This window comes from Pinus tabuliformis, chromosome 3_2 (genome assembly GCF_031772625.1).
Source record: "Pinus tabuliformis cultivar Carrire ecotype Pingquan chromosome 3_2, CPIR1, whole genome shotgun sequence".
Lineage (NCBI taxonomy): Eukaryota > Viridiplantae > Streptophyta > Pinopsida > Pinales > Pinaceae > Pinus > Pinus tabuliformis.
Window position 1 is genome coordinate 1276607599 of NC_142302.1, and position 12281 is coordinate 1276619879.

Below are 12281 nucleotides of genomic sequence, written 5' to 3' on the forward strand. Positions count from 1 at the left end.
TTGTAATTTTTAATATGAAAGTAATTTTTTCTTCTTATTAGTAAATATTCCTATTTCGAAGCAGTTGCAGGTGTCATCACTTCATATAACATTTCCTACAAAAGAAGAATGGGAGAAAGTGAGTCAATTTGGTTTTCTACAAAGGATTGGAATGCAGTACCATTGGAAAAATCGTGACTATAAGAGGTATGCCTGTTGAGATTTATGTTCAGATTTAGCTTTGAATCCAGGCTTGAGAGTTTGTAAAATTTAATCCTTAAGACAAACTATCTAAGGATGAAAATTTCCGTCCTAGAGGGCTTAATGCAGGTCTATAGGTGATTGTTGAGGCAAATTATTATTATTGTGAAGTTCATCATGAGTTTCATAACATTAGCCGTAGACGTTAATGATGTTTAATGCTGATCACTGGGAGTTTATAATCAATTCTACTGCTAGCAAAAAATGGAAATAAATATAATGGTGGCAGTCACTTATTCTATTAATTTTTTTTTCAAGTGCTAGCAAAAAATGGAAATAAATATAATTATGGCAGTCAATTATTCTATCCCCTTTTTTGTTCACCTTGTAGGTGTTTAAGAAAGTTGGTTTTCTTTGGTTACATATTTTTAATCGACAGAACCATAGAAGGATTCTACAAGACAATTATCGCACACACTACCTGGGTATATTTGCATTATTTGTGGGCTAGACGTAGACTCTATATGTGGATTAGATATTTGGTTAAAGGTTTTTAAAGGAATATGAGCTCAATTGTCTGGAGATAAACCAATGTCATATTACAATGGAATTTTTTTTGCCCTAGATGTCTTTTAGGTTACTAGGGTTTACTAAAATTTCTTGTAATATGTACAATCGAAGACCTTTAATCAACAATACTGTGGTAATATCAATTATCAATAAAAAATTACTCCTCAATATTTCAGTCAATATTCCACAATAATATTCCACCATACTACAGTATTACTTCACAATTTCTCAATCCAATTTCCCAAAGTACACAATACTCTACTCAGTATTAGATAGTTCACCAATTCAACATAATGAGACCAATATTAATCTGGTTGGTCAACAACAGTTTATAATTGCATTCCACATAAACAATCCTACATCTATTTGTAACTAATTGACCAGGACCTAGATAAAACGACCTGAAAGACTAAGTGGTTGCAACCGACCTAGTACTGGAATCATCCCAACCTCCTGTTGCTTTGGTCTTCTATTTGTCTATTTTATCAACCAGGTGTTTCCGCTATAACTTGTATGCTCCCCTTGTGTTCACTGATAGTTACGGTTGATATAATCTGCAATCTGTCTTTAAGAAAATCTTCGTAGGTTTTCCAGAATTTGACTTCAGTGTGATGAAGCTATCCTTTTGCATTCAATCCGTTAAACTGAAGGTATAACTGTTTTAGGCCTTCACTGAGTCACAAAAGGAAACCCTCGATGGCTACAAAATGCACTTCGCTACTTTAGGAGATCACTGCAGATGATAAATGGCGACACCAAAAACCCTTGCTACATCTTTGTTTTTTCTTGGAGGGAGAATTGACGACTTTGCATGGGTAGATAATCTAGCTGCCCTTGTTACTTCCTGTGCCCGAACTTAGTGATCAATGCAAGGAATTTACCTTCTGTGTTACTTCTGTGCCAAACCTACGAACCAAACCCTTGCTGCCTTTTCAGGAAATGATCCTGTACCCAAACAAAAACCACCAATGATTCGCTGTCTCCAGATTGCTCTCCCATGCCCAAACAGAAGAATAGAAATGAAAACTGTGTCAACTAGGGTGGAATATTTCACCACCGCAATTGACAAGAAGAAAGGGGTCTTAAATCCTCAGAGCTAATGCTCAAAAACATATGAAATGATCTTAACTTGATGCCTCCAAAAGAAATCAATCCTCCTTTATTTATAGACTTCCTTGAGGGGTTTCACCTTCTAAAATGGTTGAGTGTGTCTTACTCAAAACCCTAGTTGACCCAAAACTTGCCCAACAATGGGTATTTTGGGTCTTTTATCCCCTTTATGAAGGACTATAGCCTATAGGGATGGATAGGCTACTAAGTCCCATTGATCCACAATTTGTTGAGGACATTGCAGTCCCCCCTTGCCTGAAATTGCTTGCACTCAAGCAACTACAAATTCAGGTGTTGCAGGATTCGTTCTCCTTACCATGTTGCATCTCCTTGTGGTAAATTCTTCCATTTGATGAGGTATTCTGGAATTACTCTTCCCCTTAACTTCTTTTCCTGCATGACCATGATCGTTTCCGGGATCAATTCTAGTTGTCCTTCTTTGTCTAATGGCAGCAACTCGACGAAGGTGGTGACTTGCTGGCCCACAACCTTCTTGAGGCATGATACATGGAATACATTGTGGATTCTGCTGTCACTCAATAGCTCCAACTCGTATTCCACTTCGCCAGTTCTTTGGAGAATTTTGTAAGGCCCATAACACCTCAGCTTCAATTTTTCTACCCTACTTTTATTGAGTGTAGAATTTCTATACGGTTGCAGTCATAAGAAAACAAGATCTCCTACATCAAAGCCGCGTTCTGTCCGATTCTAGTTTATGTACACCTTTTGCCGATTCTGAGCAACCTGTATATTTTCCTTGAGTACCTTGAGCATGTCCTGACTCTCCTGTATCCAGTCTTTAGCAAGGGGTGCCTTGTTGTCTCCAAAGATTCTGTCAATGAAGGAAGGTGCCTCATATCCATACAGAGCCCTGAAGGGTGTCATCCCAAAGGATAGGTGGTAGGTGTTGTTGTAGCAATGCTCTCCAAGGTATAACCACTTAATCCATGCCTTTTGCTAACCTATTACATAGTTGCGCAGATACCCTTTGATCCATTTATTCGTTGCTTTCGCAGTGGTCAATCACTATCCTTTCCTTCTGTAGAGACACGAATCTTCCTTTCTCGCCAGTGTTCTTCAGTCAGAGTGACAGTCTCTTAAAAAACTTCTCTTTTTCGATTGAAACCTCGTAACCATTCTCAGCTCTGATACCACTTGTTGGTCTTTCAGAGTTATTAATCATTCAAACAAATAAGCAAGAAATGCATAAAACTAAGGAACTGAATCACACACATAAGAACAAAAAGTTTATGTGGTAAAACCTTGACAGTGTGTCAAGGAAACCTCCACGGGGCAAGGGATTGGAAATTTTATTGCTCAAAGATGATTCTCCATGATACAAGCCTCTCGGGCAATCACCAATTAATATGGGCTACTCCGTTACATAACTCCTTTTCGTTACAAATCTCGTTATAAAACTAACTGACAATAAAAATAAGATTTACCCACAATTACATTATTTACATTACATTGTTGTCACTTTTCAACAACTGCTGTAGGATTCGCCAACGTAAAAGCAAATATGATCTGTGTGGATATGAAGTGGAGCTGCTGTGTACAAGTGTAATTTTTGGAGTTGGGTATGATGGAGACATACTCCATGAAAATCTCAATTAAATTTTCCACTATATCTTCACCCATGTGTTAATTATTTGAGCTTTGCATACATATTTTCTTTGGACCTACGTGTACATTGGATTTGGCATGAGCATAATTATTTCTAGAATATGTGTAGGTAATAAGGAGTAAGTGAGGTGAGGTCCTCCACTCATTTCTCTTTAACATTAGACTTTAGACTTTGGACAATATCCCAATCAAATTAAATTTCACCTCGAGCCTCCAAAATTTTCCTCGTGATGCCCTTTTTTGACTTTGTGACATGAGCTGTGGTTTGCTTGGTGGGCCCCATGTGGCTGCCACATCACCCTTGGCTTCCCCACTTGATTTCCATGTCAAATTTTGACTTTGGAAAAAATAATATTTTTTTCCAATTATTATTTTTTTTTGAATTTTTCTTCATTTTTTCCATTGACATTAGGAAAATCAGCTTTCGAGGGACTATAAGTTGCTTTTTTACCCTCAAAGTGGGTCCTAGGATAATGATGGGCCTTTGAGGATGAATTTCAAGCAGTCACACACCCCAAACATTTCTTAGGACTACTTATTTACATCATTACTTCGAAAATAATTAAAAAATTTCGTTTTGCGGGAAATTTTTAATTATTAAAAAGTCCTAATTAGATCTAATCAAATTCCGCAAAAGTTTATGAGTTATCTAGAATGGTAATATACAATGACTCTTGACACTAGGACTCACGCTAGGCCTTGCTATCAAGCCACACTCCGACTTTGGGGTTATTAATTGAGAGAAAAAACTCAATTAATTATTACGCGTTGAAAAACACAAATAATTAACCAAGTAAACAAAAATCCCCAGAGTAAACTCACTTGATGACAATGTCCCAAGCTACCTGGGCTAGTTACATGACTCTTTTCATCATGCTAGCATCACTTTACAACATCCTCGTAGGGCTTGCAGAATCTGAGTACAATAGAGAAGAAGATGAGAAGAAGAAGAAAGAGCTTAAAAGCTTTGATGATCTCTGAACTCTGATGGTACATGAACTTTCTGACATGTGCTCAAGCATGGAGTCTTCAAGTGATCTTCAATGGTCAACAAGTAGGAATCTCATCAAGTCAACAACAAGTCACGCTCAACTGAGTGTGTCTCTAAAGGTAGTTACCTAAAGGGAAACAAGCCCTTTTATTGGGTGAACCTATGACGTTGTCAATCTCTGAAGGTAGTTACCTAAAGGGAAACAAGCCCTTTTATTGGGTGAACCTATGACGATGTCAATCCCTGAAGGTAGTTACCTAAAGGGAAACAAGCCCTTTTATTGGGTGAACCTATGACGTTGTCAATCTCTGAAGGTAGTTACCTAAAGGGAAGCAAGCCCTTTTATTGGGTGAACCTATGACGTTGTCAAGGGACATTTGCACATGTCAATAGGTACCTAGGTCATCCTAAACATAAAATCACATGGATCCACTAGTGAAAATCAAGTGTAGTAGAGTCATATGTTACATCTCAAGTTCTCCAAACTTGCTTATGCCATAGAAACTAACTTGCATAGGTAAATTTGAGAAATTGGACATAAACTAGGTTGCCCCACTTATATCCTCTATGAGCATGTTCTTCCCTTATGCCCCACAAGATATGATCATTATAATAATCAATTGAGATGAAATCCTTAGGAACACAAGTATATAACAAATCACATAATAAAGAGTAAATATGCAGCACATTTGTCTCATGTCCTTTGTGAACTTATCAACTTCCATTCTATCCACTCATATTGAATTATGAACTAAAGCATTGTAATAGTAATAAGCATCAGCAACATGGCAACGTAGAAAACAACATTAGAAGCATTGTGAGAGATTATAACCAAACCACACACATAGTGTAAGAACTGAAGTGTGGATCAATAGAGCATCACAACATATACACCTCAAACTCCATGCTACATCTCAAAAATGAAATGCATACCATAATACAAGTGTCAAAATATGAGCAACGTAGAAAAGTTAGTATAGAAACTATTTTTTAAAGTTTAATGATTTTGGGTATCTTTTTGGGTTTTTGGGGCAAAAGTTGAGATCCGTGTCATTATCATTGAATTTTTGACATTAATTCCACAACAATGTTTAGATAGAGGTGAGCTTAGACCAAAGGGATACATATATATCGAAGTGTCATTGCTTCTTTATAAGGGTTATTAGATAACAAATCTAACATAGGAGATACTCTTGGCAATCTTCTTTGTCTAATATGACGTGCATGGGAAGCTCTTCACGAGTTGGAGTCACTTGGTTGTTTGCTAATTTTTAGAGAAGATTAGCCTTGGAATTAAGGTAGATACTCCATCATTGGATGCAACTTAATCACCACCAAGGATTGTGCAAATTACCTCCATAACTGCGAGCTCTTCTCTAGATGAGATAAGTTGCAAATGCTTTAATAGACTTTAGAAGGGTTTATAGGGGAAGATGATATTCTTGTGTATGTATGGGTGCATTTTATTTTCTTGTTAGAATATCACTTGTCTATTTTATTCTGTTTATTTATAATCTTTGTTCATGTAGCCATTTATTTCTTTCAAGTCATTTGTGCTAACCTTTAGGTTGCGATACTGTTTTTGTTTATGTCATCATTTGATACCTTAATGACAAATTCAACTTTCTTTAATGATCATTTTTGGCACTTTCTGCATCCAGCTTTGATGATTTTTTAATGGACTTGAAGCAGAGCAAAAGAAAAACTATTCGGCAAGAGCGCAAAAAGGTGTGTTGAAAGTTGATTTTTGTTTGTCATTACACATTGATATGTTTGGTGTACATTTAACATTTTGTCACAAAAAAGATTTCTTATGAATATAAAATCACACATATAGATATGGGTACATAGCACTTAGGGTATAACATAAATCATATGTAATTATTAGATAGTACAAATTGTGAAGACAAGATTGTACATGAAGCGTCACCATAGGCATGTAAATTCCATACATCCTCATTTGTGCTTCATAAAAACATCATTTTGTAAATATTTTTATATAATCCAATATGGAATATTTTATTATAGCATTGGTATTGCAGTGATTGGGCACTGGGTCAAGCTGTACATGCTTACATTTTCATTGCTAGTATTCTTGCCTTCACACACAACTACCATATCTCATTGTTGTACAACCCATGACTTGCCATTGTACACCTGTGCAATCAAATTAGTGTAGTAGCCATTTTTGTCCATATGTTCCATGTCTACGCACCTTGCTGCATTCTCTCATTCCTTGTGTCGTACATCATACCAATCCCATGATACCATGCAACAAGGAAACTTGGTTTGCCAAAGAGTTGATTACCATACAATGAAGTAATTATAACTATGATTCTCCAAGGGTGAAAAAAATGGTGACCATTTATGAAGTCCAAAGGAACATTTATACGTATAGAGATGAAGTAAACTCCTTTTAAAATTATTTCAAGAATACTGAAAAAGAGTAAAAGTAATGTAGGAAAAACGAACCGAGAAAGGAGATGAAGGCAATAATCATTGAAAGAATTTAATGCCATGGAGAGAAGTAGAGAAAGCTAAGAGTACTGAGAATGACATATTGTCTAAACAGACATTCGAAAGATTATATAAGCTTATAGCTAGACCATTAATTATTAGAATCCCACTAGAAACAGTGAATCCATCAGACAACAGTGACTCAAGAAGTCACAATAGCACTAGAAAGCATGATAGGATAGGTTTCTTTAATCAAATAAAAATGGTATCACCAAAATATGATGGGAAGCACAAAGGATGAGATGCCATCATAGGGTTAATAAAATGAAAGGAATCTTTGTACCCAATTCATTTCCTTTGCCAGAAGGAAATGATTATGATAGCATCACATTATTTAGAAGAAAATGCTTATGATTGTTCCCTGTGGTGGTATAAATAATGTGACAGGTTCTTAATAAATTGGAAAATGTTCATCGATAACTTGTTAAAGGTTTTTCACGATGAAAAAGTTGATAGTTATACCAAGTTCAACCGCCTATATCAAATAGGGATAGTGAGCAAATACAATCATGAATGGGAAATCCTTGCAACAAAAAACCTTGAGTGATAGATATACAATTGCTAAAAATATACATTGTAGGATTAAAGCACAACATCCACAATGAAGTTAAACGATGGAAAAAATCCTTGGTCAACAAAGAGTACCTTTTGGACTTGTTACCGATCCAATTAGTAGGGTTGCTAAGGTCTTGGAAACCTTGTTGGATGGGCATACATAGGGCAGGATCCATGGTCACTTCAGCTTGAGCCCCTGCTCTTTAGATTTAAATACCTCCTAAATGATCAATGGAGAATTCCCTAAAGTAAACCCAACTAACTCCAAGTAAGACTACTGCATTAAATGGGGTTGAGAAGGACTAGAGTTGTTATATGGGTCTGTCCCTCTATTTTTGAGTATAATTAAGCAACAGAAAACGAAACAGCAATTAAAGTAACTCCAAATGACAAAAAATATATTGTGTAACGAGTAAAAATTGATGTACAAAAAATAATCTAACCATATATGGTCTTACTTTTCAGTTTGGACTGTTGGTTAGAGATTTATGAATCAAAACAGCTTGCTGTCCTATAAAATCAGACTGTAAAGTCTGCATAAAATCATATGGACAACAACCTATTCAGCCTAAATTAGTCACCCTGTGAGTTCCAAAGCACTTTTAAATGTTATGTTGTAATTATTGAGAAATGTAACTAGTATCGGTCTTCATAATTGTGTTTGGGTCACGATGTAATATATTTGTCAAAAGAAAGAAAAAGAAAATTTATTGTAAAAGAAAATTATTTATAAGCTTGGGTTTCATGTTCTATTTATTTTTTCAAAGCACCCATTGTGTGCTTCTAGGGTTTGTATCATAAGTCATTATCCATGTCATCATGTTATAGACCCTTCCTGGGCTTTGTTTATCAAGAAATAAATATGTAAAAGAGTCAATATTGTAAGATTAGCCTCCTCCATCAAGTCAGCCTGCCCACTCTTCATGTCAGCCTTGTTGCCGCACAAAGTGTCTAGGCACTGCAACAATGCTCAGAGTAAGGGCTGTCACTCTAATCCTTACTCACTCCGTTTAGATTCTCTCTTGGACAAGTCAAGGGGGGTTCCAAAGCACTTTTAAATGTTATGTTGTAATTGTTGAGAAATGTAACTAGTATCGGTCTTCATAATTGTATTTGGGTCACGATGTAATATATTTGTCAAAAGAAAGAAAAAGAAAATTTATTGTAAAAGAAAATTATTTATAAGTATGGTTTTCAAACTTTCATGTTATAGTTATTTTTTCAAAGCACCCATTGTGTGCTTCTAGGGTTTGTATCAAAAGTCATTATCCATGTCATCATGTTATGGACCCTTCCTGGGCTTTGTTTATCAAGAAATAAATATGTAAAGAGTCAATATTGTAAGATTAGCCTCCTCCATCAAGTCAGCCTGCCCACTCTTCATGTTGGCCTTGTTGTTGCACAAAGTGTCTAGGCACTGCGACAATGCTTAGAGTAAGGGTTAGCATATGTATTCTAGTTTCTTTAAATTTTAATTTAGTTTTGGTTTCTTTAGATAGGTAGTGTTAAAAAATTAATTTTTTTTTATGAAGTATGTTTTTGTTTTGATTTAATTCAAAATAAAAAATTCAAAATTCGATGTTTGTTTTCGTTTAGATTTTATTTTTTGTTTTATTTTGACTTTAATAAAAATAAAAAATCATTAAAAATATCTAAAAAATTAAAAAATTTAAAAAATGCTAAAATATTTCAAAAAAAAAAAATTCTTTTGACATTTGATTTTTTACCTTTTATTTTTTGTTTTAAAATTCTAAAACTTAAAAAAATCTAATATATTTAAAAAACATTTAAAACTTTAAAAATTTAAAAATTTAAAAAATGTAAAAGTCTAAAAACTTTTAAAATCCTAAACATTTAAGAATGTTTAAAATTTTTAAAAAATTCTAAAAAATTTTAAATTTGGGCCTAAGGATTTCAAATGAAATAAATTAAGGGGTTTTCGCTTAAACATTAAAAATTTTAATGTGGCCTATGGCCCATTAAAAATTTCGATTTTTTAACCCGTTGATTTGTTTTACTTCATTAATGTTTATTGCCTAAATTAAAGTCCTTTGGTATTTCTGATGTTAAATGCTAAATCTTAAACTTTATGATTCTTCTATGGCCAAGGTGCAATAAATCATATTGACTGTTGGAAATGGTTAATTAATCCTAGATTTGGGCAGTTGATGAAAATCATTTTAAATCTAAAATATCTTGCGTGTTACAGTTTTGGGCGTTTGTATTGATTATTCATGACTGTCATTATTCGTCACATATTGGAAAATTGTTCTGGATAGCTTGTTTTACTTAATCTGTGGTTAATTGAATATAAAGGCACTAGTCTGTAATCATTTCTATCTTGTGGTCGTGTCTTGGCTACATTAGCATTTAATCTTTTCATCTAAGTTAATCGAGATTCGTTTACTTTCATCAAGTTGTCCATCATTAAATCTCCTAGACCCTGTTTTCACAAGCTATCCTCATCCATTTGCCTAGGGACTACCCCCCTTGACTTGCCTAGGAGAGAGTCTAAACGGATTGAGTAAGGATTGAGAGTGACAGCCCCTACTTTGAGCGTTGTTGCGGTGCCTAGACACTTTGTGCGACAAGAAGGTCAATTGTTATCTTGGTTAAATTGGATTGTTACAATTTATTATTTTAGATTGGGAATGTGGAAGTTATATAACATGTTAAGTTATGTAGCATGTTTAAGTTATCTAAAATTATGTAAGTTAGTATATATATATATATATATATATATATATATATATGGAATAGATCTTAAAAATGTTCAGAGGAGTTATCCTTTATACATTGCATCTAGGTTGTTTTATGTTGTCTAAAATATTAAATCTCTGTGATTGAAATAGTAAGATGGGATCTACACTAATGGAAAGGTGCAAAAAATTCTTCTAAATTACAAGTTTGAGAACTAGTACAATTACTTTGATGTAGAAGGTCCACTCAAGTTTTATGTTCGTTACTACAGATTCTAGCTTCAAACTTAAGGATGAGACGTCTTCGTGGATATGAAATAAAGGTATGTTTTGGCTTCATGATTTATGTTGAAATTTGAGAAACAAATCAATTAACTAAAATATATAAACTTTTTGCCATCGTTTTTCTTTTGAGTTGTGCATTTTGTATTTATGGGAAGAATCCAATACTTATATTACTGGGAGGAATGCATTTGTCATTTTATATAAAAGTGTGTACATACCATCATTACCTCAAAATAGACTTTTACTCCACCTACCCATGTAAGTAATGCATGTGCTTGAGATGTAGCGCATATATCTACTTTTCACAATCTAATACATTGGAAAATTTCAAATATATAGTATGCATACACAGTCACAAAGGAGAGAGAATAAACTTGACATTCTGATAACAAAAAATGGGTAGGCATACATCATAATGTCTCATGGAGGAGATGACCAAAAATACAACTAATTAGATTAGTTTTGGATGTCAGTGCTGTTTTTATAAATCAAGGTGATTCTAAATCGACCTTTCAAATACTTAATAGTAAAACATAGAAACTTGAGTTGACCGATTGTTCCTGGCAACCTTGTTGCCAGATTAAACAACAAAGGTTTAAAACTAAACAGAAAGAACTGGTTGTAAACCTTCTTTGACAAAGTGCCAGAAAATATAAACATAAAGCTAAGGAGGGGAACTAGAAAGACTTGTGGTTAAGCCTCCTCGTCCTCAAGAGGGATGGAGTGCTTTAGGTTGCTTCCAACTTTGCACTTGGAGTCTTCCTTTGTTGTTATCAAGTCCTTTGGAGTATGTCCATGTTTTGAACCCCGTTGTCCCTAAATTCCATCTAGAAGGGAGCCATATTTGTCATGTAATAATTAATTAGTGTCCAAAATGTGTTATATGATAGGTATATCCTGTTGCAATATTCTCCTTGGTGGGCCAATACAAGTTAATTTAGTTCTAAAGGCAATCATCTCCTTAGTCGGCCAATACAAGTCAATTTGATGCCGAAGGCAATCATCTCCTTGGTGGGTCAATACAGGTCAATTATGTGTGAATATTGGGTGACCTTACTTTGAGAGACCCTAGTGTTTGGCACTGTTACTACCCAAACTAGTAGTCTTGTCAAGGCCCATATAAGCTGCTAAGATGGTACATGTAGGACAAGTGCTCATTGTCACCTTGGAACAAGTTCCCACTCTTTAAGCTCATCTCCTTCTTAAATGACTATGGCAGGATTCCTTAAACGAATTGTTTCACCCAAAAGATTAATAGAGTAGTGCCTTACAATGGGGTGTAGGATGAAGAGAGGAGCCAATTCTTTCTTATTATGCTAATCTAGAAATGATATTTATGCAGAAAATAATACAGACTAGCAATGAAATTTACTCAGAACTCAAGATGTTAAACTGGTAATAGAGAGTACACAATTACTGTTCTTACCAAATAGTTATCCTTGAAGTGTACCTTTGGTAAGGGGCTGTTTTGTGTTATTCTGCTTTTTGTCCTGTGACTATAGATCTGGAAAAACATAGAAACAACAATGTAAACCGCTTTCCAGGGCCACCCAAAAGTGTATGCACACTCTAGAATAATGATATAGGGGTGGGGAAAGCTAGGACAACAATGATAGATCTTGACCCTTCCTAAACTTCAAGTTTGCAACAAATCTATTTTTAGCAAGCTGGAAACTTGTTTCAGAGGTCTTGGGATCAAATCCCCACTGGGTGAAAACCTAGAAATTTATTCTAGCTTATATTTTAAT

The 12281-nt window shown here is 34.7% G+C and overlaps 1 protein-coding gene across 6 annotated transcripts in view; it reads left to right on the forward strand.

The window, feature by feature from the left end:
- LOC149185398 (uncharacterized) overlaps positions 1–12281 on the forward strand; it is a 147213-nt gene that overhangs the window by 90315 nt on the left and 44617 nt on the right. For 5 of the 6 annotated variants that reach the window (XM_089419095.1, XM_089419090.1, XM_089419093.1 and 2 more), the window contains 3 exons: positions 65–186; positions 6139–6205; positions 10521–10571. In XM_089419095.1, the coding sequence (XP_089275221.1) occupies positions 65–186; positions 6139–6205; positions 10521–10571 (240 nt within the window). The remainder of the gene's footprint in view (positions 1–64; positions 187–6138; positions 6206–10520; positions 10572–12281) is intronic. The other variant, XM_089419091.1, reaches the window with a different exon arrangement.